Raw genomic sequence first — 27561 nt, 5'->3', positions numbered from 1 at the left:
CCACAAAAACTATCAGTCATCCCTCCAAAGTTTGCAACAATCGGAATTTCGCTCTCCCTATCGACAGTTTTTTTTTTCTTCTTCTTCTTTCCCTTGAGATCGCTTTTACAACCACTGTGAGTCAATTCTTCTCTGTCGAAGTAAGGAAGAAAGCGATAGGTACTTGCTTAGAATAAGATCACATGCTTCGCTCCTCGTTGTCTGCAAACAAGCGCCGTATTGCCCGTACAGGCCGCTCTATCTTGAAGAGTACCGCTGCGACTGCTCGTGCTCAGAACCTGTATAACCAAACACCATTGGTTGCCTCTTGTTCGTCGTCTGCTGTTGGCTCTGGATGCACGTCTCTGTGCCGTACTTACTCCACAAGATCCACTGTTATCCAGCTGTTGAACAACATTGGTTCAAAGAGAGAAGTTGAACAGTACCTGAAGTACTTCACATCTGTCTCCTCGCAGCAGTTTGCCGTGATCAAAGTTGGTGGTGCCATCATCACGCAGCACCTGACTGAGTTGGCCTCCTGTCTGGCGTTCCTGTACCACGTCGGACTGTATCCGATTGTTCTTCACGGTACTGGTCCTCAAATCAACGAGTTGCTTGAGGCTGAAGGTGTGGAACCAAGCTACGAAGATGGTATCAGAATCACCGATGAGAAGACCATGGCTGTTGTTAGAAAATGTTTCTTGGAGCAGAACTTGAAGCTCGTCACAGCATTGGAGAAGATGGGTGTCCATGCAAGACCAATCACTGCAGGTGTCTTCACCGCTGATTACCTTGACCAGGACAAGTACAAACTCGTTGGAAAGATCAACGGTGTCAACAAGTCCCCAATTGAGGCCTCCATCCAAGCCGGAGCTTTGCCAATCTTGACCTCCTTGGCTGAAACACCATCTGGTCAGATCTTGAACGTTAACGCTGACGTTGCGGCCGGTGAATTGGCTCGTGTGTTTGAGCCTTTGAAAATCGTCTACTTGAACGAAAAGGGTGGTATCATCAACGGAAACACCGGTGAAAAGGTTTCCATGATCAACTTGGATGAGGAATACGATGACCTGATGAAGGAATCATGGGTCAAGTATGGTACTAAGCTCAAAATCAAAGAGATTAGAGATTTGTTGATGCACTTGCCAAGATCATCCTCCGTTGCTATCATTAACGTGAATGACTTGCAGAAGGAATTGTTCACTGACTCTGGTGCTGGTACCATGATTAGAAGAGGTTACCGTTTGCACACTAGAAACTCCCTATCTGAGTTCTCGGAGCCAGAGTTGTTGAGAAAGGCATTGCAAAGGGACCCAGAAATCTCATCTGGTAAAGTGTCTGTTGCTACCTACCTCAGATCGTTGGAAGAGACCAAGTTCAAATCCTATGGTGATGAGCCATTAGACGTCTTGGCCATCGTCAAGGGGGCTACTGATGCTACTGGAAACGTTCCTGTCTTGGACAAATTCTTGGCCTCTAAGGCTGGCTGGTTGAACAACGTCTCTGACAACATTTTCCACGCCGTGAAGAAGGACTTCTCCTCATTGCAGTGGGTTGTTAGGGAAGATGATCCAAATGCAAACTGGTACTTTACAAAATCCGATGGTTCTTGTACCAAGCATGGTCACATCTTGTTCTGGTATGGTGTTGAAGATCCAAAACAGGTTTCAAAGTTGATTGAACTGTTCGAAGCAAAGTACTCTCGCATTCCAAAGACTGAGAGCTCATTCTCTAACGCCTTTTCCGGTTCTCAACAATCCCGTGCTTTCTCCACTGTGAGAACTGCAAAGCCATCCAAGACCCAGCATGCTCAGAAGAGACCAATGGTTGTTGCATTGCCAAAGAGAGCCTTTGGTGTTAGAACTTTGGCCACCGAGACTAACCCAAACCCACCTCTCCGTGAAGGAACCAACACTCAAAAGTCCAGAGTTGCATTGATCGGTGCAAGAGGTTACACCGGCCAAAACTTGATCGCTATGATTGACAAACATCCATACCTTGAATTGACTCACGTTTCCTCCCGTGAACTGGAGGGAACAAAGCTCGAAGGTTACACCAAGTCTGAGATCATTTACGAGAACTTGCAAGTTGAAGATATCAAGCGTTTAGAGGAACGTAATGAAGTTGACGTTTGGGTCATGGCATTGCCAAACGGTGTCTGTAAGCCATTCGTCGACGCCATTGACTCTGCTGATGGTGGAAAGAAGTCCAAGATCATCGACTTGTCTGCTGACTACAGATTCGACAAGACTGGTGAATGGGTCTACGGTCTTCCAGAGTTGAACTCCAGAGAAGAAATTGCCAACGCAAGAAAGATCTCCAACCCAGGTTGTTATGCCACCGCTGCCCAAGTGGCGCTCAAGCCAATGGTCCCATTCATTGGTGGAACTCCAACCATCTTTGGTGTCTCTGGTTACTCCGGTGCCGGTACAAAGCCTTCTCCAAAGAACGATATCAAGTTCCTGTCCAATAACTTGGTTCCATACTCCCTTACCGACCACATCCACGAGAGAGAGATCTCGTCTCAGCTCGGAGTTGAGGTGGCCTTCTCACCACACGTTGCGCAATGGTTCCAAGGTATCTCCCACACCATCTCCATCCCACTGAAAGAGCCAATGACATCAAGAGACATCAGAAACCTCTACCAAGACCGTTACCAAGGTGAACAATTGGTCTTCGTGTCCGGCGAGGCCCCACTGGTCAAGGACATCTCCGGTAAGCACGGCGTTGTCGTTGGTGCCTTCGCTGTCAATGCTAAGCAGAACAGAGTCGTTGTCGTGGCCACCATCGACAACCTCTTGAAAGGTGCTGCAACCCAATGTTTGCAGAACATCAACTTGGCATTGAAGTACGGTGAATACGAAGGTATCCCAGACGACTTGATCATCCGTGGTTAGATAGCTATCGCTTAATCACCCTCTACCGTATAGGCCGTACGTGGTCTCTGCCTCTCTGCTGGTGTTCCCCTTGTAGCTTTCCCCGTAGCCTGGGCTTTCCCACACTGCGGTTTGGGCCCTGTGCTTCCGAGCGGTGCCCTCGTCCTGCCGCGAATTCCCCCCTGGTGGAACCGCCATTGCGATCCTCCGCCCATACACCCCCTTGTAGTGTGTTGTTTAGCCCGATATCCTTTAAACCCAGGCTCTGCCCATCAATTGGTACCAATATACACACAAGCAGATAAAGAATGGAAGACTGGAGAAGAATAGACATTGATGCTCTTGATCCGGAGAACACAATGACCTTGGAGGAGCTCACACCGGAGGTTCCTCCGGTGTCTTCGCAGGAGGTTAGTTCCAAGATCAACAACATCCGTACACTGATCTCGAAGGGGTCTCACGGTGATGCTATTCTGCTGGCGGTTGACGAGCCGCCATACGGAGCAGATGAGCAGTCCAAGGAGCTCTACCTCAACACTGTGATTGACATCTTTAGCGCCACGAAGCAGACCGACATTGCATCGATTGTCAAGTCACTCTCACTAGAACAACAAAATGCGCTTCTCAAATACTTGTACAAAGGAATGGCCTCTAAGAAGGGCCAGCAGCAAGGAGGCATTCTCCTTGCGTGGTATGAAAAGACAGTTGAGGTGACGGGTCTTGGTCCGGTTGTGCGCTATTTGACCGATAGACGTACTGTTTAGCGGCTGGCAGGAAGGCGATACACTACAAAGACATAAAAGGAACAGAGCTATCTTGTCTACGTACCTGTGTAGTTCATGGAGTAGAACAGTCCACAGTATCACGTGGTATTAAACACTCAATTATACAATCACTTCTTAGACTTCTTTGCGCTTCTGTTTCTCTGTCTCACCAAAGCACCAGAGTTTGGAGACGACGCCTTTGGTGTGTAGTATCTCGTATAGGCTGGGTTCACCTGTAACGACTTGTACGGTGTCTGGTGAGGTGTTTGCAGGATGTGAGGTGTCATTGGCACGTCAGAATAGGACTGCTGTGGTGGTGGACGAAGATCCTCTCCGGAGTAGTTTCTATACGTGCCGAACGCAGCATTGGTCAACACTAATGAGCCAACTGTTATGAACACGATGAAGAACATCGACTTCCAAGAGATTGGCTTGATGAATCCATTGATGATCTCGGCAAATGTCTCTGCACCAATTCTTGCACGTCCAACGGTGGTGGGGTCCCTATTCATGCACTTTTCCCATTCAGAGCAGGCAGCTTCTAGTGCAACAACACGATGGCCTGGTTGACAATTATTTCTGCTATACTCTCTGGCACAGATAGCAATCTCCTGGATGATATCCGTGGCATATGAATCAACCTTGTTTTCCACATCTGCTCTCACTGTGGAGATAAAAGTGTATACAAAGTACAGCAAGATAGAGACTATAGCCACGTTGAACAACAGCTGGAGATAAAGAGAGATGATATACGGAGTGTGAGGATTGAATATCGCAGACATGATACCCTTTCCGTCTCTGGTCGACGACGACGACCTCTTCTTCCTCGATTGGTTCTTCTTAGACTGTTGTTCGCGGCCTGCTTCGTCCTCCTCTTGTTGTAGATCGTCATCTACCCAGTCGCTTGAAGATGTCCCTGTTGATTTGACCTTCCGTGGTGACCGAAGGTATGGACTTCTAACAGATCTAGGCTTCCCATTGATTGCATCTGACAAAGGACTTGAATACTTCCCCGGTTTGGGGAAGTTCATAAACTGTTTCCTTGGAGAGAAGGTGACAGCTTTCGACGCCTTGAGTGGGTTGAGCTCCCCATTGGAGTCAATAGCTGATGACAGCTCTGGAATCTTTGCAACCATTCTCTTTGAAGTTTCTCTGTCGTAGTTGAAATTTGACTTCTTCATGATACTACTAGGTGGCTGGGATTGGGATTCCAGCACAGCAGTAGATGGTGCACTTGATCCAGTGTTACTATTGGACAAGGCCAGCTTGTGTAAAGAGTTTGATACATTCTTCACACCAAGGCTCCGTGGCGAGCCGTTTAAGATCTTCTTACGTGGTGATGGCTCAGCCGGCGACAAGTCCAGGTCGGTGTTTGGTCTCCTCTTGAACTCTTCTCTGTACCGAGGCGTCTGTGGGTCATTAGCAACCTGGTGGTGTGTGATTATAGAAAAATTAGCATCGGAATCAAAGGTTGAATTGGCACTGTCGTTGGTGTCGCTCTTCGTAGAGGAGAGCGAGACGTTTGGATCTCTTGGGGCAAGAACGTGGTGTTTCTTGAACAGCTCATCGTGGAGCTTCTTTTGCTCGTCAGAACCACGTACAGGAGTTGATAATTCAGACATCTGTGCGTGCTTGGATGTCTTATCCCGTGAATAAATGGTGAGTACTTCACCAACATTTGCGAAATGTAAACAAAGATTTTAGTACCCGTTCTGACAGTTACACTGATGCAAGCGTATATTTCAGAATGTGTTGCGATTTCCGAAGGAAAAAAAAATGCGATTTCTGTGGATTGAACACAGGACCTCATGATCTTCAGTCATGCGCTCTCCCGACTGAGCTAAAACCGCTTTCTTCGAAAATCGTTTATTGGTCTGTTTAGCAGCTTGTGAGTTGATATTATTGCAAAAGTGAATGGATAGTTAATCATGTTTCAGAGTGTTTCTTACAAACAAAATTTGAACGTGTTATGTAGATTGTTTGGTTGTAATTGTTCAAGTGCAGTTTCCAATCAGCAACGGCGAGTTTCAATCCCCAACTAGCACGGTTTATATAGCTTGTCTAACTCATCTATCGATCCTTGACGCGACGCTGTTGATAACGCGGACATGCAGCATTTCTGGGGTAGGTCTTGGAACATTGTTGTTACAGTTGCTCCGCAGCAGCTGTCATTGAGGTGATTCGTGTCCTCTTATCATATCCACAAGCCCAATTGAAGCTGTTCCTTCTGTCCTGCCATCTCTCACAACAGTCGAAATCGAGCATTGGGAGAAATGCCTCCACCAGTATACAAGTTAAAGTACATCTAAGAAAGGTCTCTTAAACGTGTAATACAGCTTAGCTAGGATCTACTGTTGAAACTGGAGTATCCAAAGCCATACATCTCCCGAACACACTTCAATTGAGGCTTAGACATGTCAAGCCAAGTTGCAATCACATCCCATACTAGTTTGAAGCTCTCTTAACAACATCCGCTACTGGGACGCCTACACAGTTCGAAAACCCAAAATGGCATAACGGCTATAACTATGCACAACTTGTAGGATACGCTGAGAGAAATACCTTTATATAACCATCGTAATTGAGCCCATAACTAAGGCCAATTGTTCATCTAGTCCAATTCCCCATGATGCTATCAGTTTAAGTGCCACACGGTTAACACCCAAAGAGAACACGGGAAAGCGTCGTTTACCTGTTTCGGAGGACTACGCGCGGGCGCCATTCACGCTAACAGTTTCCCGAATCGTCCACATAACCTCAATCGATTGCGGACTAAACTCCACACTTTCATCGCTTATATATATCAAGAAGGGGCAAACGTGTCTGATGGTCTGAATAAATCAATCTTTACTTGGTTATACACAAATGGCTCCTGTTACAGTCCTCATCACCGGCGCATCCGGCTTCATTGCTCTTCACGTCATTGACGAGCTCCTTCGTAAAGGCTACAGAGTCATCGGAACAGTCAGATCGCAATCCAAGGCTGATAAAATTACCGCTCAGTTCAAGAAGGTGTACCCAGACGGTGATTTGTCCTTTGAGCTTGTTGAAGACATTGCCGCTGAAGGTGCCTTTAACGATGTGTTCAAGAAGCATCCAGAGATTACCGAAGTGTTACACACTGCGTCTCCGTTCTCCTTCGGGTTGAACAAGTCCTTTGAGGATGCTTATTTGACTCCAGCTACAAAGGGTACTCAACACGTATTGGAGGCAATCAAGGAATATGCACCACAGGTCAAGCACGTTGTTGTCACCTCCTCGTTTGCTGCTATTGCCAACAGATCCAAATCTGGTGATAAGAGTTTCATCCACACAGAGGACACCTGGAACCCAATTGAATGGTCAGACGTTGACGATCAGTACAAGGCCTATACTGCTTCTAAGAAGTGTGCTGAGGTGCTTGCTAGAAAGTTTGTCGAGGCTGAGAAGCCAAATTTCACCTTGACCACTGTCAATCCGCCTTATGTTCTTGGACCACAGCTGTTTGAAGACGCATTGGAGAACCCAACACTGAACACGTCTGCTGAGATAGTTCATCAACTGCTCTCCACACCGGCAGACTACGCCGAATACCTCAGTGCACCTGTAGGTCTGTCAGTTGATGTACGTGACGTTGCAAAGTTGCACGTACTTCCAATCGAGAAGGACTCTCTTGCAGGGCTCAGATTGTTCCCTGTGAATGGCGCGTTCAACGGACAAACCCTTTTGAACATCATCCACAATTCATTCCCAGAGCTCGATGGCAAGGTTGGTAAGGGTAAACCTGAGGGTGCTGAGGAACAGGTTGCAAAGACACAGGCTTACTACGACACAACAAAGACTCAACAGGCCACTGGGTTGACATGGATCCCACTGGAAAAGACCGTGAAGGACTCTGTTGCACAGATCTTGTCCTACAAAGCACACAAATTGTGAGCTCTGTATAGCTTCTCTCTGCTCTTACCCTTACTTATGTATAAAACCAACCGGTAGTTCAAATACATCCCAACACCAAATTGACCGAGTAGGCTCCGCAAACCCGAAGCGCGCAAAATTGGCGAAAAACCCTCCCCCATACATTTTAACGAGGGACGATTCAGGCCGAGTAGGAAAACACAATCCTCCTCTCTTCATTCGTTGTGGTTGGTTGATACTGAGCGTTTTGATACAACAACAGCAGATACAATGCGTGCTACACAGAGTTTACTTAAGCATATTCCTTCCATCAAGTTTGTTGGCGGACCACACGTGAAGACAGGTGAGTATCTGTAACCCGTCTGAAGGGCTTCCCAAAGGTGTAGGCATGGTGGAGTTTACTAACATCACCTTTGTAAAGCTGTTGATTCTGCTGTGAAGCCGCATTTTGGCTCTGGAGGCCTTGTACCTAACGGCGAGGGGACGCTCCAGATCTCCCAATTGATGGAGAAATGGCCAAAACTTGTCATTGCATCACCACCTCCAAAGGCCAGCTCCCAGCCTGCTCAGCAGAAACCATCTGGACTGAAACCAAGCGATAAGCCATATGACTACACAAGTGTGTTCCAGCTGCCTAGAAGATTCCAATCGCCTGTCTTTGACGAAGCTGAGATCGAGGCCGTCAACGGCGGTGGTGCTGGTGTATTGATCTGATGGATGTTCTTTCCCGCACATTCATGCCTCCATGACAAGGCAAGAGCATAAAACAGGGCACGAGAAAGACGGGGAGAAAAGCAATTGGTTCACAGGAAATGCAGCAGAAAACACACACAGACACCCATACGCACACAGAGTATATACCTTCTAACCATATTTAGTCAAATCGTTTCAACTGCGATTGTAGGCTCCTCTCGTAGGCTCTGCTCTTCCCATTAGCCCCCCCCCCCTCAAACTACAAAGTACACAACGTGTTCGCGGAAAAGTGTTGATGGTGTTTGTGCGGCCTGTGAAGATTCGCCACTTGTAAACAAACACACCAACACGTCTGGGCGGCTCATCTCAACACACCAGACACAAGTAAAACAAAACATGGACCACGATCCTTTTAGATGGGGAAGACCTAGCGATGCGACATACGGCGCATACAACACTGCTATTGCCAATGCGAGCGCACATGGCTCCAGCGCCAACAGTAGTGAATACCCAAAGATGAATACACAACAACCAATTGTCACTGGTACATCCGTGATAGCGATGAAGTTCCGTGACGGTATCATCATTGCTGCTGATAACCTGGGTTCGTATGGTTCTCTTGCCAGATTCACAGAAGTTGAAAGACTATTCCCTGTTGGGGAGAACGCCGTTGTCGGTGTAAGTGGTGACATATCTGATCTTCAAGAGGTGGGACGTTTGCTCGAACAATTGGAGACTGAAACTTCATATGACTACGATGGACACTCTTTGAGGGCGCCTCACATACATGAGTATCTACAAAAAGTGTTCTACGCTAGAAGATCCAAGATGGACCCCCTGTGGAACTCTGTTGTCGTTGGTGGTCTTGAAGATGGTAAGCCATTCCTCAAATACGTTGACCTCTTAGGAGTGACATACTCATCCCCAACTATCGCCACGGGCTTTGGTGCACATTTGGCAATTCCATTATTGAGAAAGGTTGTTTTCAAAGAGGAGGACGTTGAGAGTATCGATGAGGCGACTGCAAGAAAGGCCATTGAGGAGTGTATGAAGGTTCTTTACTACAGAGATGCCAGATCCCTTGACAAGTACTCATTGATTACGATTACCAAGGAGAAGGGGGTTGTTTTCGAAAAGAACTTGAAATCTGAGAACCAGAGTTGGAGATTCGCAAAGGATATTAAGGGTTACGGTACACAGGTTGTTTAGAGCTTTGTATTTGAAATGTAATCCGTTCTTGAAATTCCCTGTATGTTGATCTGAACTAGATATTGGTGAGTCCAATCTGTTGAGCCGTTGTCCTTAGATGTACACTCTGTTCTGTCTAATGTGTGATACACTTGGAGAGCAGGACCTTGACTGTGCACTCGCGTTTCAATTGGTTGGCTGTGTACGAGTCTGCCATCTAAGAGGCAGTGTGGTTGCAATACCTGATTTCAAGCAAGGCACTGATAGAAATATGTGTGCAATTCTAAGAGCCCTGAATGTGTATTAGCACCAGGTGTTTGGCCCTGTGTGTACATTTATGCGTTGTATCTGATGTAACTGGCAACGTCAATGCATCGTCACCTTCAAAGACCGCCAATTGATACAACTGAGTACCAATTAGACCACCCCCTGTGGCCTGGATGCAGTGCCCCTCTGTAAACTCAGCATTGATGGTGGAAGCTGTAGTTCTTCCTCTTCACGATGTTGAGGGAAACGAATGGCTACGGAATCGCTTCCGAGCACTATCATCCCATCATACGTTTCAGGCTACTGGAGGTGATGCCACAGCTTTTGATGTAGCCTGGCCAACAGTTATAGATAGTACAGTGTTCAAATTGGTACACCGCAAGCCCCTACGGTTGCGCCTTGCCACCGTTATATACACACCGTCCTTAGCGTTGTGTCCCCAAGGCTCTGTCCCCAGGCTCTGTACTGCAGTCTGCGTCCTGCCTGCCCAGCCCGCCTATCAGCCCAGCGCAGCTGCCCTCTGCCCGTAACAACATTGTCACCCAGTAAGGTGGCTGAAAGCAGCCCAGGCGGGCTTCCCTCCTCCCCCCTAACTGTAGCTGCCGTACAATGGGAAGGGGAGGCTTCTGCCTAAACACCCCCTCGCCCTTTGTAAGATCTTTCCAGAAGAGCTTCTAGAAGGAACTCACGTACCAAACTGGGGACACAGGTTTCGCTCCTTGGTTCAATTGTAAGGCATCTGCGTCTTGTGTTGCCTATCAAGAGGACTAAGACATTAGTTGGAGACAAATTGCTCCCTATTTATACGACAGAGAGAACCACCCCCTCCAGGCTGGTGATTAATTCCTTGAAAGATCATCGCTGCTGGTGGAACACGCTGCCAGTGCCATCTTGTTAAGACTTCTCTGTGCTGGTATACGAAGCAGGAAGAAACCATTGCCCTTGGTGTTTTGCAATGTTTGACATCACAGTACTGGGCTGCTCTGGTGGTACTCTTGAGGTTGGCACCAGCGCTTATCTCGTGAAGAGCTCCAGGGTGGCGTACCAGGAGATCCTGGAGCGAGAGCTGACGGACGAGATAGTTGCAGTGGACTGTGGGTCTGGTTTGGCAAAGCTATGTGAGATCGTCTACGACGAGCTGTGTGGAGAAGGCGACTCCATGGCGACCAAATCGCTGAGTTTCTATACAAAGGACCAGGTCTCGTGCCTTGAGAAGTTCACGTCACGGGGCATCAAGAGAGTCGGAATGCAGCTGGATACACAGTGTGAGTCTACTCCAATGCAGGTGGCGTGGAAGCTGAACCACATGGTGAAGAACTACCTGCTGACACATCCTCACCTGGACCACTGTTCCGGACTGGTTATCAATTCCCCGTCTTTTGGCGCACACTCTGGGAAAAGGGTCCATGGACTGGACTCCACGTGCAAGGCTCTTGGAGAAAACGTGTTCAACAATGTCATATGGCCAGATCTCACCGCAAGTGATAAAGGCTCTTGTTTACAGCTGTGCTCGATGGAGGATCACGTGCCAAAAGCCATCAACAGCACGTACACCGTCACTCCATTCAAAGTCAAGCACGGAGAGCTAACGTCATCAGAGAGTTACGCGAGTACAAGCTTTGTCATATCGCATAGGGTCCTGAAACGATCGATACTGATGTTTGGAGATCTTGAGGCCGATGACCCAGACACCCCTAATGAAGGTCTCAATTGGAAGATTTGGCAGCATGTAGCACCAATGATCGTTGACGGAAGCTTAAGGACGGTCATGATTGAGTGCTCAACGCCTAATGTTGATGCCAATCAGCCACTGTACGGTCACTTGACCCCAGCAACTCTGTTTCAAGAACTGCTGAGACTCAGAGACATGGTAAGGTCCCTGAATGGATCTGAAACCCTTGAAGGGTTAGAAGTGTTGATCACTCATATAAAGCACGAGAATGCAATGATCCCAGACCCAAGAGAAGTCATCCTTGGTGAATTAACAGAATTGAAAACATTACACAACTTGGAGGTCAACTTCACAATCTTACTTCCAGGGCAGACTTATACAGTCTCCTAAGGCATTCTTCTATTATCAAGTCACGACTTCCATTGACAATATATCACTCTGTAATCTTTTTTATTCTCTTTTATTATGTATTATACATACAAATGGTCTTCCTTTTTAGACAATGAAATAGCCATCAGTAGTCAACTCAGATATCAAATCGAATGGGAGAGACTCTTCATCAGAAACACTAACCACGTCCAACACTTTGACATGGCCCAAAGTGTTCACAGGGTTCTCGCTCGTGAAGCTAACCTCAATTGGGAAAAGATCGTCCTCGTTGGCACCAATGGAGAACTCCAAGACGCCATTCTCACCAGGTGACAACGATTCCAATTGGAAGATGATACCTTCATCAGAAATCTCGCTGATTTGGGCGTTCTCAGATTTGAGCTCAACGTTATCGGTATAAACTGGAACCAGGATGGTAATGTTCGTGATAGCTTCATTATAGCTATCGTTCAACTCGAATTCTAAAGTGACATCGGTAGAGTTGCCATTGGCCGTGAGCCATGTGGTGAACTGGATTGGAACGTACTTGTTATCATCGGCCTTACCAACACCTCTCCATCTCAAGACACCCAAGTTCTGGTCATTTGATGGGAATGGCTTTTCTGGGTTCTTCAACCCTATTACAGAGGAGCCTGCAAACAGATTTCTATCAACGTTTGGATGAGTCTTGAACTGAACGCCATCGTCCTTCTTAGCCTCTAACAAGATCTTAGCCAACGCAAGTTCTGGATCATTGATACGTAGTTGCAGAACACCCTTCAATTCAGAAGAGACAATGGAACCTTCTCTAGTAATTTCAGCAGTAACCTTCTCCTCCAATGTAACCAAGATACCGTTGTTCAGTGGTTTATCATCGACAGGAGGTGTGGCCTCTTGTCTTGCAGACTGGTACTGTTGTTGTGGCTCTTGGATAGATTGTCTAGGTAATTCTGGTTCAGAGATCAATGGAGCAGAGCTTGGTTCGAACGAAGACTTCTTCGACTTGCCCAACTGCAACCCACGTCCTCTTGGTGCAGGTCTATGAGATGGGGTTGGATCGACAGGTGTTGGCGCATAGTTTGTCTGAGGAGCAGAGTAGTCTTGAGTAGGAGCAAACGAGTTTGTAGAGCCCATCCCCCCTTGGAACCCAGCAGGGGTGTTGAACTGGTTATTACGACGGTCCCTCTCCTTTCTCTGGATCTCTTTGGCACGACGCTTTCTCTCCTCAGTGGCCTCCATCTGCTTGTTCAGCTCGATGATGTCCTGGATCTTCTCCTCGTGCGAGTCCATCTCCAAGAACGCCTTAATCTGTATGAACGAAAGGTTCTCTCTGTATCCAAGAGTCACTATTTCATCCATCGCACTCAGGATTTCAAAGGCATGGTCAAAGATCTCATTCTCGTTCACAACTCTCAGCAGTGAGGTGACGGTCTCGGCAAACAAGGACAGCGTCTCGATATCCTGCAGGATGTTGGACTGGCGGTTGGTGATCAGCAGAATGTAGAGGTCATCCAGTGGCTGGTAGACGTATCTAACGTGTTCATCCTCAACAGTGGTATGTTGCGTGTTGTTCTCGGACAGCAAAGCTGGGAAGTTTGCCAGAAGCTCGGTGATTCTGTTCTTGGTCAGCTCTTTGAACTGTCTCGATAGGATAGCCTTACCGCTACGGGTAATGATGGAAGCAGCGAGAATAGCCATGATGATGATGATGATGTTGTTGTTGTTGTTGTTGTTCTTCTTCTTCTTCAGAAAGGGGTGGTTCTATACCGACGCGTCCAAAAGGCTTAGATCAAATCAGCAAGTCTGGCACAAAAACAAGTTTCCAAAGCAGTGAGTCCTCAAAGCAAATCTCCAAAGAATACACAAACTGCAGAATCAAATGTAAACCCTTCCAATTGATACCCGCTGGCTGTGTTTTGTTTTGATCCAAAGGCTGGAAAAGCTGTTGACGTTTCAAAATCGTCCGTCCATCTGTTCGTGGCCCAACCGAGTGGTGGTGATAATCGTTACGCGCCACACAGGATGTGGAGCTTTACTATGAAGAAGCTGAATCAATGGTGAAGATACTGTATTGTAGGGAAGATTGGGCCAATTGGAGACTGTTATGGGTTCTGTCGGGGTGTTGGTCTCGGTGGGTGATGGATGGAGCCAAAGGGACAGTTGTTTTGGAGGTATGTTGGTATCTGAGGATGGGTTTAACGTGGTAGTCAGCTACGGATATTAGCTTGAGTGATGTCCAAGATGGGCTAACGAGGGCTCATCCCAGCTGCGTGGCTCGATGGCTGCTCGACAGGAGTACATGCTTGTAAGCTGAAGGGATCAATGGTTGTTTATTTAGGGCGAGGGCACGAGGAAACCCGGGAAGTCTTCGGCAATTAGCTAAGGAATACCAACAAATGTGTGAAAAGATCACACATTTGATAGAATTGATTGCTCTTTTTGCTTCTTCGTCACGGGTTCTTCCATCGTGTCTTCTTCATCTTCATCGTATGGGTGTTTTCCTGGGATATTGGTATGCTCCTCGTTAATAAGTGAATCTTTCAACTGCTCGTCCGCTACCTTCGCCATATCAGATTGCAGATTCTCCGCTTCAGCAGATGCGCTTTTCTCCCCTTCGTCATTCTCTGTGGGTGTAAGGTGGTCACTTCTCTTGCTATCATGGTCTTCATCTTCCTGTCCTCCCTTTTCAGCTTCACCAATCAAAGAATTGTCACTATTATTGCTTCCTATCACGGGAGCCGAAGGTTGAGTCTCGGTATAAGTTTCGGTCTGATCGATTTCCAAAGCATCGCCGGTATCAGTAGTGTCTTGTTGTAAAGTTGATTCGTCAATGCTGGTCTTTTGCTCTGTATCGTTCTCTATGGAGAGATGAGGCTCCTCTGTGATGATGATGGGTTCTGGATCTATTTCAATGGTTTCAAGCACTTCATGCGCCGATGGTACCTCCTCCGTGGTTTTCTCCTCTGAGTTGCCATTATCAGACTCAAGAGATTCGTCCAAATCTTTCAAGTCCTCGGCAGTCAACATCACAGAGTCACGTTTTGCCTCCTCATCCAATTGGCGTACAAGCGTATCGTCTCCAGGATCCACGTGATCACCATTAACAGTTCTCAGCTCGTCCAACAAAGTAACAAATGCCCTTTGAGGTTTCAGTAGCAGTGTAAGACAATGAGGAGCGTCCGATCCCTTAAACCTCTTCAACGCTTCAAACGCCTCGTATACTTCACTGAGAAGAACCTCGTGGGCATGAACGCATGTATCAACAAGGGTTATGTCAAACTCCTTGAAGTAAACCAACAGCTCATCCTTCTCATCAAACGGGTTCTCTAGTTCTTTGAACTTCTGCTTGATACTGTCAATCACTTCATAAAGGGTCGATCCTGGCATGGGTGCTTCATCAAGCAATGTCACCAGACCCTCATACTCTGAAGGCAAAGAGGACAAAAGCTCGTGAGGTATTGGTGCCAGAAGATAGGGAAAGTTGTTGGTTTGGATAATGATTGGAGTCGGAGTGAAAACATTCATGCCCAGAGCTTCCAGCTCTGGCTCGTTGCTCTCTATCTCTTCTTCAGTGTGTAAATCTCTTACAGGCTCATCTTGTTCTCCTTCGCCTCCTTCTTCTTCTTCATCGATTTCAAGGAGCTCATCGTCATCGAAGTTCACCACAAAGGACTCAGTCTCAGGACTCTTACTGGCGTCTATGGCTGGGTCTGAGACCTTCTCGTGCTCTTTCAAGCTCTGAGGCACAATCCTCGCCTCATCAACAGGTGTGTTAATCACGGTTTCGTTCGCCTGCGCCATTGATTCAAGCTAGCTAATGGTTGAGGTTAGTAGTTAGTACTGCTGAACAACAAACAATTGAAGAAACTTTTCAGAGAAATAATAGGCCTATCACTGGATTTATTACTGTTCTGCAACGCTTTACAAGTGTCATCGTGAAAGCCTGTAATCATTGCCTGTGTGTATTTTTTCCCTTGTTGTAGAACCGCGCGGGTACTTCACGTCAGCGCTGTTTACATCAAAACAACAACAACGACAGCAACAGCGGCTCAATATCTCCACGGCTTAATACACATCTGGCACGTCTTGTCGAGGGAGATTGCTTGTGGTGGTTTGTGGGATGCGGTTGAATCTGAACCGCCCATCACAACGTTCAAGCGCCCACTGATTTCTATGGTGGATTTGGCGATGAGCTTCTGTCTGATGACGATGCCTCCATTGCGTGTTTAAACGTACACAACGGTCGTTGTAGGCTGAGATGGTGTGTGATTATGGTGACTCTCCCAGCACTGGTGCCAGTGGTACGCATTTGGTGCAACCAATGACCGTATTCTTTGAGGGAAAGGATATATTTACTGCCAGCTGTTTCAACGAGTCGCATTCTCTATGTTTGGGTTCCACCTGTATTGAGGATCGCAGCTGTGTTGTATCTCGTGCTACGGGACTTGATTGAATGGTGGAAGAATTCTGATGAATGGTACAAGAAAGCACATCTCATTAATGTGTAAGAGCTTGGAGGTGTTGAGTGTTCCATTGATGAGGGCTTCTTGGAACCCTGCGATGTCAGTCAAACAAGGCGAAGTATTTGAATTCAAGCACGCCTAAAGACCGAAGGCAAGCTGAGTAAAATGTTTTGCTGACAAAGAGAGACTCAAATCATTTGGTTGGCTTGCTGAAGGCGTCTTTCAGCGTCATACTCAGGTTACTTGAGAGCTCTATCCCCGCTATGCTGTCTCAACTCGATGTTGGCAGTCATTATCATATACAATGGCTTACGAAACACGCCTTCAAAAGCTTTGAGCACATCGCAGTTCTTTCTCACATCCAGATGATCGGTCATATAAGGACAGAACTCGATAACGGTGGCACTCGATTACCCAGAGAAGGACAAATCAACAGTACTACTGCCCCCAACAGCTTGCAAGTATCTAAAGCTGAAACGCTGACTGTTACAGTACATGACTGTACACCATTGTTAATACAAGCCAAAGTTCGCAATACTACTATTTGCTATTCAAGTTCCAATTAATCTATTTACTAAAGGATGTCAAAAGGTTGCCGTTGCCGGTGTTGTCAGGAAGGCACTGTACAAAGCACTCCAAACTGGTTAAGAGAGCCTGAGACTGTCTCTATATCCTTAGTCACAACAATCAGAAGACACAAGCTTGGTTGATTCCGATACCAAGAGCACTTCTGAAGATACTTAACTCATAGCGGTGACAAAACTTTCCACGAATCCAATCACCGTGAACAGCAAACAATATAAGATCTAATTATCGTGAGAAATGACTCAGGAAGAAGTGAGGGTGTCCAATTTATCATTTTCTTGAGATCTGGCATATACGAGCGAAAAGAGCATATTGAAGCGGGAAACAACGATGACCAGACTGATCCAAGCATACTGTGGTGCATCAAACCAATGTTACACAACGAAAGTGTCAAAGCCCCCTTTTACATCCTCTTACGAAGATGTCGAGTTCTTTGTTCATCAAAATTAAAGGCAGGGGATGTTGTATGAAAGAGAGGAGGAAGTTGATGGGGAACCTGTATCAGCGAAAAGTAACGGTTCAATCCCCCACTGAGAAGCAAAATAAGCAAACTGAAAGCTTCGAAGGCCTCGAAGCTCTTGATTCAAAAATAACACCAATCTATGCCGTGGAATTTTTGCCCAAGTACCTCTGTGCTATTTCTCTAAGGTAATCGTCAGAGAATGACATATGGTCATCATCAACGGACAAGAAATCTATCTGTCCATTATCGTACAATGACTTCAATCCTAATAAGTCTTTACGATAGAATTTAGTGTCGACGAAGCTCACATAGTTTCCCTCATCGTCCTCATCACAGAACCAAGCTGTACATTTTGGCACAACTGTCTGGTCCTGCTCGAATTGTATGAGTACAAGTCTTTCCAAGGAACCCAAATTGTCCTTGTACAGTTGTTGCTTGTTTTCTCTCTCGTTGTTCACATCAGCGAGGAAGGCAGATTTTTCCAGATATTCGTAATAGTCATCTCTTCTTCTGAAGTATTGTGCTGGCACGATGGTATTCTGTACCCAATCTCTCCAAATGTTTCCCGGCTTGGTCAATGCGTCGTTCTTCTTCTTACAGAGCCAATCATTTGGAGAGCACTTTGGAAGGTCCGATATACCAGAGTGTGGGGATCCAAACGTTATCAGTGTGTGAACGGGAAGTGCGCATCGCTCAACGGCTGCCCTGGCAAACAGTCCTCCTTGAGAGAACCCAATCATGTCAAAGCCATTGGCAAGAGAATCAACCTCCCTGAGCTGTTTGCAAACATAGTCGATATCCATGTTGACATCACTGAACATGGATAACCGTTGGTCCTTCGAGTCATCGTCGTCCAGCTTAATCGAATAGGTGTACGAATCAGGCTTGGTCTCTCGCACTATTCCAATGACGTGCTGCATAGCTGTAGAGTTATAGCTATCACCGTAACCGTGCCAGAACACCACCGGCCTCTCGTCATCGCCAACAGATGTCACCTTCTTGATGATATTCGAAGCTGCCAAAGACTCCACTATGATCCTCTGAATGTACATGGCTCTGATGCTATGGCTTCAAGTGATTGAAGCCTGTTGATTGAAGAGAAGAGCCCATTACAAATCCAGAAGAGTCGCAAAGGAACGTGGGGCAAAATTGGTTCGCACCACAACGGTGTTTGGAAAGGCTTAACAGACACATCCGGACACCAGTCTACGCATCAAGCATTACAGGTCATCACATTATTACGAATTCTAGCACTTGGGCAATGTCTCTGATTCAAAACAAAACCCATTTAACGATCCTCCATAGCAGCAGTATCACGGATCGTATCAATCTCCCTATGGAAAAGCCGACCCAGATCATCCACAGGAGCAAGACAACCAAGTTCTCCAGTAACCAGTACGCAAATGAAACCAAAGAATCGCTTCTCTTGTGCAGTGGGCCCAGCTTTCCAAACCTCTCTGTGAGTTTACGTACCTCCAGCGATAGTGTGGTATTCACCTCACCGATGGTACGATCTGACAAGAGTAATAGCTTGTCCACTTTCGTGGAGTATATGTTCGCCAACTCGTCGTGGATCTTATCAACCTTCTCCAGTTTCGTCGACAGCGAAGACTCGTACTCTGGCAGGTAGGTGTCCCTTAAGTCCCCTATCATGGTCTCCAGATCCTCTCCTTCGTTGAATAGGTCATCGTAATTGATGAATCTCTTGTACTGTTCTTCTCTGATAATATCGTTCTGTCCACTGAATCCAGCAATGCAGTTGAGATGGCGTAACTTCCGAAGATACAGATTGGCAACTTTCACATCAGCAAAGTCATCACCTTCCGACTCACTGGAGCTCTCTGGTGGAGACAAAATTCCACTCACGCTTTCGCTCGTGGTTACTTCTGTAGGGTTTGAAACTTTGGGCTTCATCGGTTCTATGGATATATCAGTCAAGATGTTCGTATTTGAAGGTGCAGGCACCTCCAAGAAGCTTGATTCGGTGCTCCGGGACTGCAATCTGGATGCCGGTTCCAATGATACTTCAACCTTGGTCTTCTCCTTCTCTGTGAATTGATCCGGGCCTGTGATCGTCTTAAAGGGAGATTTGGATCTTTTAATCTTGTTGGCAATCCTTGACCTTCTACTTATTGTGGGGAGCACATATTCAACGTCTCCTCTTTCTTCTTGGTCTTCCAGGAATAACTTATCGTGTAATCTTTCGAAATTGTCATCATCTTCTTCTTCAACCTCAACCATTGTGTTGTTCTTTGCATCGCCGTTGTGCAAAGGATGATGACTATGGTGATGACGATGGTGATGGTGGTGATGGTGGTGGTGATTATCAACACCATTTTCCGAGGGGAACCATAAATCTCCATAGGAGTTGAGTAATTCGTGCCAATGTTGTGTTCGCCAAGTTCCATCCTGGGTGAGTTCGTCCAAGTCAACTTGCCATTTGATCTTGTGTTTCGAGTCACTGAACGCTTCGGAAGGCAGCTTCAGCGTTTCAGTAGTTATATGCGGTGGTTCGTGATAATGCTTGCGAATCTTCCTGTTCCTTATGATCTGCAAAGGGTTGTATACACCATCGACTCCTGCGTATTTGGGATTGACTGGTCTTTCGGATTGGAACAGTGCAAAGTAGTACAAGTTCATCATGGCTTTAACCTTCTCTGTCCTTCTCAAGGTCCCCTGTGAGATCGATCGTATATGCGGGCCTCGCTGTGGCTCTTTCTCGAATTCAGTCTTATCGTTATAGCTTATGTCAATGTTCTTGCTTGCCATGATACCCTTTCGCAACTCCAAAAACACCGACGCGAGCTGCCCAATCTCCTTCATCTGTTCTCTCCTCGTCTGTTCCTCCTCATCCTGTCTCTGTGATGAGGACGTTAGGTTCACGCTATCGCTCTCGTTGGCTGTTGTACTCCCGCTCCTTACGCTGTGTTCTGACTGTTTTCTCTGCTGTGCATCCACAACCTCTCCAAGTGGATCGTACTCGAAGTTGTCTCTGGCTGCTCCTGCGTATAGCAGCGTACCTGATCGGTGAACTGACCACTTTCTGCCCTCGTTACCCTGAATGGCAGGAGCAGGAGGAAGAGCTTCTTGTGGGCTTCTTGATTTGGGCACTGTCAGTGGACTCCTATTGCTCTTTGACACCCTCTGCGACGGTGGCGCCAACAAGTGACCGCTTTCGCTCATATGTGACCAAACCCTTTCCTCCTTGCAACCAGCGTACACGGTACGATCCAACGGCCCTGGTTGTTGAGGCCGGATTCAATGGATATCAAACGAGAAAACGGCAAAAGACGTTACATATGTAATCCGTTATCACAGCCTTGCGAAGGTCTGCGGATGTTTGGATGTTGCGACGTTTGCTGGTGTTCAGGTTTTTGTGTGTCTGGGTGTTTAGGTGTCTGGGTGTTTTAGTTGTTTCCTGTTTATTCCAGATCAAGTCCACTTCAACACATCGTTTCCAGAGACATGGACTATTCTAACGACAGCTGATTCCTGTAATGTCTTACTACCTTGCTCTCATAGGGACCACTGATAATCCGATCTATGAGGCTGAGATGGGCACTTACCGTCAAGGAGGCGATGGAGTGCCAAAGGTGAGTGACTAACCTCCAGGATGTGTATATTCAGCGCAAGGCCAACTGTACTAACGAGCCCGTGACCAGTTCTCTGCGGAGATGAAAGAGCTGAATCCATTTATAGTACACGCTGCCATTGATATAGTTGAAGACGTGCAGTGGCGCTCGAACTCTCTGTACTTGAAAGCTGTGGATGAATTCTACGGGTACTACATATCAGCATTCGTAACACCGGGGAATATCAAATTCCTACTACTACATGAGACAAAGAACGATGAGAGCATCAGACAATTCTTCAATGACGTTAACGATCTGTACGTTAAGACGGTTCTAAATCCATTCTACAACGTGAACGACCCGATAACAAGTGCCGTATTTGACCTGAAGGTGAAACAGCTTGGGAAGAAGTATCTATAGACACACAGCCTACAATAGTATGCAGTACTAATCGATGACCTTGGTGATAATGAAAAAGAACGTGTAGTAAAACATTAATATATGAGAATTGAATTTTTGGTCCTGGAATGTAATTGGGTGGAGTATCAACGGTCAAGTTTGGCAATACCCTTCAACAACTGATCAGTATCAAGGTCCTTATTAATTTCGTTGTTGTTGATCTTATCCAATGTGTCGTCATCAATAGTCTTGTCCAGGATGCTGGACAGCTCGTTCGATCTCTTTGAGATTATTTTCTGTTTCAGGGAAGATAACGACTTGATCTGATGAACAAATGTGGTGAAGTTATCTACGGCAAACTCCACCTCGGTCGATATATCGTTAAAACTTGATTCCTCGAGTGCAGATAGTTCGTTGATAAGAGAGTTGTCCAAGACACTTTGGTATTTTTCATCAGGCTCTATATGTGGAACATGGTCCATTGATATTGTCGGTAACTCCACAAGTTTAGACATGTTTGACCCCCACTGTGCACTGGCATTTTGTAACACTTTTAGCCTTTGTTTCAACTGCTCCAGGACTTGTGCATTTTTGACATTGCGTTCATTCGGTAATAGTACTTGTGTCTCACTCTTGCCTTCGTCTTCATCCCTGTTCCACCAGCTGATGTTGAACTTACCATCAACCAAATCACGTACCATCTCCTCTTTAATAACTTTAGCGATATTCAACGCTGTTAACTCCTTCGATGGAAGTATGTTCTTCTGCTGGATGTGTTTGTTGTTATCCTCATCCAATACTCTTCGTGAGCACCACGATAGCAACTGTCTCATCTTGTGTGGATCCGGCAATGTAGAATCAAGATGCTTATAGAAATCAGACGTCGGTACTCGGTCGTGGGGCAGTCCAGTAAACCCATTTCCTATTGATGACACTCTCTTGCCTCTTTTCTCCATCGAGGATCTTCTGACTGATTTGCCATTTCTCATCTCCTGGTTTCTCCGTATTATCGGTGTGTCTGATAGTGGAAGCGCAACTTGTGTCGTTGTGGAGTGCTCTTCATACGCCAATGCGTTCTGCTTTCTTGTGGATCTTCCTGGTGTCTGACGAACACGTTTAGCGTCTGGTGTGATGGCCATATCGTCCGCATTCAACTTCCTGATCTTCTTACCACGTCGCAGAGCTGGTGCGTTGCTCGGCTGCGACGCAGACCTCTGCAATGCCACCTCGCTGGTGTCTGTCTTCTTCAATGGTCTAGAGACCATGGATGAGCTCCGACTTAGGAGATCTCGAAGATTCGTTCTCTTCTTATCCTCTTCATTCCTCTTTGCCTCAGCTTTTGCTGCTGGTTTCTTCTTGGGAGGCATAGTTCAGCTCACTTCAAGAGTTTATACAGAGAGGTCCTTGGACAAGATGCAATGACAGTATAACAACAAACAACAAACAACAACAAACACACAACTCAAAGACCCAAAACAATAATACTACAACCTCCTGCCCACGTAGAATACAACAGTCAGCCCGAGCTATTCAACAATTTCAGACGGATCGCTCAGCTCTTCACCAGGTGAGGAAAAAAAGATATCAGTTTATCGTGTTTGTTTACTGATTGTTTATTGTTTGTTTACTTTTTTGTTTTGGTGTTTTTTTTCGTTTCGTTTTGTGTTTTCCTTTTTTTGTCGTTTTTTCCTGCGAAAATGGCACACCGGTTACCCTAAGCAGTAATTACCGTATTGGGTAATATTGCCCGTGATTATGTCAGCAAATACACTCCGAGAAATCTGAGTATACGCCATTATTCCTCCCTGTTGTTTATATAACGACAACCTATGCTATCACCACATGCTAACTACAGAAACAGTAGTCCTTTGGCGGCTTGTAGATCGTGTGCTAGTAGTGGCTGGTGAAAGTTAGTAGAGCTGTGCCTTCCCTGATACGCATTGCATGGCTTAACATTGTGTATATGCTTGACTCATCGTTGATTTCAAGCGAGAGTGCTTGTTTATAGGTGGAACCCTTATAACCCTCGATTGGAAGTGCTGATGAAGTACTAAAGGTGCCGGTTGTCGGGTTCAAAGAGGGCCCCTCTCCGCCTGCTCCTCACGAAATAATACGCCGAGCATCGGTACTGACCATATCGCCAGTATTACTCATCACTATTGCTCACGGAGATTACTCATAGTTGCATCTACCTATGTGTATTCGTTGGCCTATATAAAGAGGCTACCGTAAGCCTTCTGGCATCAGGAGAAAACACATTCAGTGGAGTCATTAAACCACCAGTAAAATGTCAAAACTATTCAAACAGGTTGACGTATTCACCTCTGAGAAGTTCAAAGGTAACCCGGTGGCTGTCTTCTTCAACGGCGAGACACTCTCCACAGAGGAGATGCAAGCCATTGCCAATTGGACAAACCTTTCCGAGACAACGTTCGTTCTGCCCGCAACTGTTCCTGAAGCTGATTACCAATTGAGAATCTTCACTACTGGCCGTGAGCTGCCGTTCGCAGGACATCCAACCATCGGAAGCTGCCATGCTGTGCTGGAAGCTGGCCTGGTGAGACCGAGAAACGGTCAAGTTACACAGCAATGCGGGGCAGGCTTGGTCCAACTACTTGTTGATGAATCTTCTGGTAATATCAAGTTCAAACTGCCTTATTACAAGCATACCACTATCGATGACGAGCCATTGATCGAGGAAGTTGCGGAGTCTCTTGGTATGCAGAGAGATGGGATCAAATCCATCGTTCTTGTTGAAGACGGGCCTCATTGGTTAACTTTGGAGCTGTCATCAGCACAGGACGTTCTCAATGTCACTCCTAATTATGGCCAAATTGATAAGCTTTCGAACAATGGGTTCATTGGTTACAGCTTGTTTGGCCAGTACCCTGACGGGAGCTATGAGGCCAGAAACCTCTTTATTGAGAACTCCCTTGGTGTCGAGGACCCTGTGTGTGGCAGTGGTGCCGGTGCAGATGCATCGTTGCTTGCTGAGTTGTACGGGTTCCAAGGCGACTTGGTCATCAAACAGGGTAGAAAGCTACGTAGGGATGGCCATATTTCGGTTACAGTGAAAGAGCAGTCAAACAATGATAACAGATACTCCATTTACGTTGGTGGGAATGCCATTACATGTGTTGACGGGAAATGGTAGTTCTGGATTCAAGCAATGTCACGTTTCCATGTCCAATTTCTATTGACTGGTGTAGGAGATCAATCTCTATTAGAGGACTTTTTACCAAATCCAAAGCTCATGCTCATTCTTTTCTTTTTCTTTTCCTTATCCTTTTCAGCTTTGTCAGCTTTGGAGTCACGTCTCCAGAAACTCGAGGATGATGACGAGCTTCTTTCACTCTGAGCAGGAGGTGATGAACGTAGTGAACTTGTCTGTGATGGTTTCAACTTTTTACCCAACACTTTCGACTTGACCTTATCAGATGATATCGCGGAATGTTGACTCGAGTTCATTGATACTCGTTCATTAGCATGGTCATTTGAATGGGCATCAAGGTGATTATTAGAGTGTTCATTTGCCTTCTCGGGCAAATCATCATGTGTTTGTTCAGCGACTTGGTCGATAGTGGTGTTGTTGATGTTTAAATGCTCCAGTGGTGAAACGGATTCAATCTCCTCCGATTTGACAGGGGCGACCTTCATATCCAGACTGAAATTGGAATTGAACCCATCAGTCTCCGTGACATTGGCAGCCACCTTACTTTCCAAGTTATCCACCTCTACTGGTTGGTTCTTCAACACTTCAAACTTATCCTCGTCGATTTCCCTGTAGAACAGCACATAGGCAGTTGCCAAATCTGGGTTTCCCCCGACAAATCTAAGGACAAACTCCTGGTCAATCTTTTCAACTATTTCATCATCGAACAACAGCCAGCCTTCAGTTGGCGTCTTCACTAGTGCAACGTAATGACCATGATGTGGGCCACCACCGATGTGAACAACAACAGCGTACAGCTCATAAAACTTTAGGCCATCTTTTGGGTTTACCGGCGGAATATCACTTTCCCATTTGAAATAGGCAGGGTATGTAATCTTGTGGAACAGCTTAACCATACGCTTATGTTCCTCACTGTACTCAAATCTCTTCAAATGGAGTGCTAAAGTCTTTGGCAATTTCTGGATCCCCATCTTCTTTTGGGCCTCTTGTAACGAATGACAGTTATCACAGTAGAATTTGTTGCTTCCAGTAAGCATTTCAATTTCGGAGAACTGTTTCAAACAACTCTCCAAATCATCACAATCTGTCAGATCGAGAGACAAGTCCAGGAAAGTCTCATCTCTGCTTGTGATATTCTCACAAGTCAAACATTTCGTTTGATTGGTCAACAAGCCTTGGAAAATATCGTGGATTGCATTCTTCTTGACGTTTAGCATCTTGTTCAAAGACTCGATAACTTCATTCAAGAGGAAGTTTAGAAACTCATGGGCATCCTGATGCATTGCGCTTCTAAACAGTTCGTTCTCTCTCTTCAGAGTCTCTATAAAGTATAACGGAAGGGCAACCCCGACTGTGGACTCGTTCTCGTTGATACACTCAAACATGTCTTTCAACGCTGTAAGTAGAGAATCTGGGAACTCACTCTTGTTCAGAGAATGGTCTAAATTTATCAAGGGTCCTTTGACAAGTGCGGCTCTCTTTCTTTGTTCCACCGTGGCGTTGGGGTCGTCAACTTGTCCGATGATCACTTTGTAGCTCTTGGGTCTAATGTTTGGTATTGTAATAACGGTGTTCGTAGTGTTGGAATTGGTTCCTGTTCCGGTGGTAGTTCCTTGTGCTGTAGCACTACCATTCGCAGCGCTGCTGCTGTTGTTGTTGTTATCGTTAGCTTCGCCATTCTCATCCTCAATGGGGCTCTTCCGACGGCCAAAGAAACTCGACGTTCTTCTAGCCAACGACGTCTTGTTCTTTAAGTCCTTCTTCTCCGTCTCTGGCTGATGTTGGGGCTGTTGTGTGCTCTGTTCATGCGCAATATGGTGAGGCTTCAACCCTTCCATAACCTTCCGCCTCTCCAAGGGCTGTGAAGCATCCCTCGGTGGGTTCCTCAACAGTTGCAACCTGAACTCACGGGTATAGTACAGGCACTGTAGTATCGAGTTGCAATAGCACGTGTTTCCAAAGTTCTCGAGCCCAAAGATCTTCTGTGATCCATCACCAAACGGCAGCTCGGGGTCCAGGACGCTTAGCTCTTTCAAGTTGTTCGTCAGCGAGTTCGGCTGTGTCCTTGGAGTATCATCAGCATCCCCTGAGAACGACGACGAAACCTCTGTGGAACCGCTACGTCCCGTCGCTGAACCGCCCGTCGTTTCATTATTCGTTGGTCCCTCTCGCTGGGCCTGGCTCGGTGCCTGAAGCGTTCCCGGCAGTATCGCTGTCGTCGTGTTCGTCGTCATGGCGGTGGTCTGGCTCGGTGTCGATACACCCTTATCGTCCGATGAACCTAACCACTTCTTGAGAGACATTGTCGGATCCACCAATCCAATGTGAGAGTCTGCTCTGCGCTCGAGGTTGCTTCCTCCTCGTGTGTTCTCTCTGTTGCCAATTACGTCCCTGTCCGAGCAGGTCTCTTCCGTAGTCCTGGCTTCACCTCTCCTTCCCAGCTACGCTTTTCAATCGTGGCCACCACAATTGGGTCTCAGTCCCGATGTTGAAATATTCCTCGGGCTCAAACCTTCCCACTTCAGAGATTAGAAACTCGGTCGTGGCTCCCTGTTCAGTCAATTGTTCCACTCACTTTTGGTGTAACACCTCGACGTTCTCGACCTCACGCTGCTTTCCACACGCTCAATTGAACACACAGCTACAGTTTAAGAGAAGAAAAATCACTCTCACAGTAGTGGAGGTGATTTTCAAAAGGACAGGAAAAAATAGGCTAATAGCGCAGGAAGGGGAAAAACAGCAGAGGCAGCAGCATTGGGGCGAATTTTCGTTCGGAATTTTTCTCTTCTGCACTCTGTGCATCTCTCCAACAAAAAAAAGCCTTCAGAGGAGACGGCCTCATCCGTTTAGAGGTGGGTTTTTAAGAGGGGAGTATGAATTGATGTGCAATTGGTTTTGCTATGCGAAATTTGAGGAGCTGGGTTGGGATTTGAGGTGCGTTCAATGTGAAATTTGTTCTCGTATGCTGTGATACTTTAGCTGTCAGAGGTGGATCTCTGTGAGTGCCCAGTATGGACAGAGTGGTTGTGGAACAGCGCAGCCCGCTGTTTAAGACTATATGTCTACACACCCGTAACCAGATGATCTGTGCGCTCTTTGCAAAGACTGGTGTGAATTGGCACGTCTGGCCAATGTCATGTAGCGTCACATTTCAACCAATTCGTCGAATTTGAATGCATATGGTGTAATATAGACAAAGCCCTAT

At 46.4% G+C, this 27561-nt stretch overlaps 15 protein-coding genes and 1 non-coding gene across 16 annotated transcripts; 8 read left to right on the top strand and 8 right to left on the bottom strand.

Annotated features, from left to right (window-relative positions):
• The first annotated feature begins 68 nt into the window (after positions 1-68).
• Positions 69-2905, top strand: ARG56 (bifunctional acetylglutamate kinase/N-acetyl-gamma-glutamyl-phosphate reductase). Its single transcript, XM_020215036.1, has one exon. It carries the CDS (start codon positions 183-185, stop codon positions 2874-2876), a length of 2694 nt encoding a protein of 897 aa, XP_020070718.1. The 5' UTR covers positions 69-182; the 3' UTR covers positions 2877-2905.
• A 258-nt stretch (positions 2906-3163) lies between these two features.
• On the top strand, positions 3164-3619 carry ARC15 (Arc15p; the record flags this gene model as incomplete). Its single annotated transcript, XM_020212681.1, has 1 exon — positions 3164-3619. One exon carries the CDS (start codon positions 3164-3166, stop codon positions 3617-3619), a length of 456 nt encoding a protein of 151 aa, XP_020070717.1.
• Positions 3620-3963: 344 nt separating this feature from the next.
• On the bottom strand, positions 3964-4377 carry BRR6 (Brr6p; the record flags this gene model as incomplete). Its single annotated transcript, XM_020212293.1, has 1 exon — positions 3964-4377. A coding segment is annotated over one exon (414 nt), but the record flags the coding sequence as incomplete, so codon positions are not given.
• Positions 4378-5396: 1019 nt separating this feature from the next.
• On the bottom strand, positions 5397-5469 carry CYBJADRAFT_t92. The gene has a single exon. It is a non-coding gene; the product is annotated as a tRNA-Phe (tRNA).
• Positions 5470-6268: 799 nt separating this feature from the next.
• CYBJADRAFT_88115 (SDR family oxidoreductase) lies at positions 6269-7659 on the top strand. Its single transcript, XM_020217989.1, has one exon. It carries the CDS (start codon positions 6485-6487, stop codon positions 7532-7534), a length of 1050 nt encoding a protein of 349 aa, XP_020070715.1. The 5' UTR covers positions 6269-6484; the 3' UTR covers positions 7535-7659.
• A 124-nt stretch (positions 7660-7783) lies between these two features.
• Positions 7784-8299, top strand: KGD4 (alpha-ketoglutarate dehydrogenase subunit KGD4; the record flags this gene model as incomplete). The annotated part of the gene is made up of 2 exons (XM_020217143.1): positions 7784-7856; positions 7935-8299. The coding sequence occupies 2 exons, from the start codon at positions 7784-7786 to the stop codon at positions 8225-8227; spliced, it is 366 nt and encodes a 121-aa protein (XP_020070714.1). The 3' UTR covers positions 8228-8299.
• A 262-nt stretch (positions 8300-8561) lies between these two features.
• PRE4 (proteasome core particle subunit beta 7) lies at positions 8562-9827 on the top strand. Its single transcript, XM_020215035.1, has one exon. It carries the CDS (start codon positions 8603-8605, stop codon positions 9413-9415), a length of 813 nt encoding a protein of 270 aa, XP_020070713.1. The 5' UTR covers positions 8562-8602; the 3' UTR covers positions 9416-9827.
• Positions 9828-10521: 694 nt separating this feature from the next.
• PDE1 (3',5'-cyclic-nucleotide phosphodiesterase PDE1) lies at positions 10522-11723 on the top strand (the record flags this gene model as incomplete). Its single annotated transcript, XM_020217142.1, has 1 exon — positions 10522-11723. Exon 1 carries the CDS (start codon positions 10617-10619, stop codon positions 11721-11723), a length of 1107 nt encoding a protein of 368 aa, XP_020070712.1. The 5' UTR covers positions 10522-10616.
• Positions 11724-11828: 105 nt separating this feature from the next.
• Positions 11829-13400, bottom strand: RET2 (coatomer subunit delta; the record flags this gene model as incomplete). The annotated part of the gene is made up of 1 exon (XM_020212695.1): positions 11829-13400. The coding sequence occupies one exon, from the start codon at positions 13398-13400 to the stop codon at positions 11829-11831; it is 1572 nt and encodes a 523-aa protein (XP_020070711.1).
• A 711-nt stretch (positions 13401-14111) lies between these two features.
• On the bottom strand, positions 14112-15503 carry CYBJADRAFT_162470 (uncharacterized protein; the record flags this gene model as incomplete). The annotated part of the gene is made up of 1 exon (XM_020213693.1): positions 14112-15503. One exon carries the CDS (start codon positions 15501-15503, stop codon positions 14112-14114), a length of 1392 nt encoding a protein of 463 aa, XP_020070710.1.
• Positions 15504-17041: 1538 nt separating this feature from the next.
• On the bottom strand, positions 17042-18417 carry CYBJADRAFT_88017 (palmitoyl-protein thioesterase family protein). Its single transcript, XM_020217987.1, has one exon. It carries the CDS (start codon positions 18263-18265, stop codon positions 17351-17353), a length of 915 nt encoding a protein of 304 aa, XP_020070709.1. The 5' UTR covers positions 18266-18417; the 3' UTR covers positions 17042-17350.
• Positions 18315-20464, bottom strand: MTC4 (Mtc4p). The gene has a single exon (XM_020217141.1). It carries the CDS (start codon positions 20394-20396, stop codon positions 18486-18488), a length of 1911 nt encoding a protein of 636 aa, XP_020070708.1. The 5' UTR covers positions 20397-20464; the 3' UTR covers positions 18315-18485.
• TRS20 (TRAPP subunit TRS20) lies at positions 20459-21257 on the top strand. Its single transcript, XM_020213168.1, has 2 exons — positions 20459-20806; positions 20876-21257. Exons 1-2 carry the CDS (start codon positions 20711-20713, stop codon positions 21203-21205), a joined length of 426 nt encoding a protein of 141 aa, XP_020070707.1. The 5' UTR covers positions 20459-20710; the 3' UTR covers positions 21206-21257.
• On the bottom strand, positions 21245-22782 carry CYBJADRAFT_167691 (uncharacterized protein). Its single transcript, XM_020215034.1, has one exon. It carries the CDS (start codon positions 22549-22551, stop codon positions 21331-21333), a length of 1221 nt encoding a protein of 406 aa, XP_020070706.1. The 5' UTR covers positions 22552-22782; the 3' UTR covers positions 21245-21330.
• A 689-nt stretch (positions 22783-23471) lies between these two features.
• Positions 23472-24338, top strand: YHI9 (Yhi9p; the record flags this gene model as incomplete). Its single annotated transcript, XM_020213692.1, has 1 exon — positions 23472-24338. One exon carries the CDS (start codon positions 23472-23474, stop codon positions 24336-24338), a length of 867 nt encoding a protein of 288 aa, XP_020070705.1.
• A 626-nt stretch (positions 24339-24964) lies between these two features.
• On the bottom strand, positions 24965-25741 carry CYBJADRAFT_127100 (cysteine proteinase; the record flags this gene model as incomplete). Its single annotated transcript, XM_020212677.1, has 1 exon — positions 24965-25741. A coding segment is annotated over one exon (777 nt), but the record flags the coding sequence as incomplete, so codon positions are not given.
• Between the last annotated feature and the right edge of the window lie 1820 nt (positions 25742-27561).

Source organism: Cyberlindnera jadinii (genome assembly GCF_001661405.1).
Source record: "Cyberlindnera jadinii NRRL Y-1542 unplaced genomic scaffold CYBJAscaffold_6, whole genome shotgun sequence".
Lineage (NCBI taxonomy): Eukaryota > Fungi > Ascomycota > Saccharomycetes > Phaffomycetales > Wickerhamomycetaceae > Williopsis > Williopsis jadinii.
This window is presented reverse-complemented; position numbering and strand designations above follow the sequence as displayed.

Excerpts from the sequence above, each read along its gene's own strand:
- ARG56 (XM_020215036.1), top strand. The coding sequence starts at position 183 with ATGCTTCGCTCCTCGTTGTCTGCAAACAAGCGCCGTATTGCCCGTACA.
- CYBJADRAFT_88115 (XM_020217989.1), top strand. The coding sequence starts at position 6,485 with ATGGCTCCTGTTACAGTCCTCATCACCGGCGCATCCGGCTTCATTGCT.
- PRE4 (XM_020215035.1), top strand. The coding sequence starts at position 8,603 with ATGGACCACGATCCTTTTAGATGGGGAAGACCTAGCGATGCGACATAC.
- CYBJADRAFT_88017 (XM_020217987.1), bottom strand. The coding sequence starts at position 18,265 with ATGTACATTCAGAGGATCATAGTGGAGTCTTTGGCAGCTTCGAATATC.
- MTC4 (XM_020217141.1), bottom strand. The coding sequence starts at position 20,396 with ATGAGCGAAAGCGGTCACTTGTTGGCGCCACCGTCGCAGAGGGTGTCA.
- TRS20 (XM_020213168.1), top strand. The coding sequence starts at position 20,711 with ATGTCTTACTACCTTGCTCTCATAGGGACCACTGATAATCCGATCTAT. Across the intron at positions 20,807-20,875 it reads GAGGCGATGGAGTGCCAAAG|TTCTCTGCGGAGATGAAAGA; the intron begins GTGAGTGACTAA and ends GCCCGTGACCAG.
- CYBJADRAFT_167691 (XM_020215034.1), bottom strand. The coding sequence starts at position 22,551 with ATGCCTCCCAAGAAGAAACCAGCAGCAAAAGCTGAGGCAAAGAGGAAT.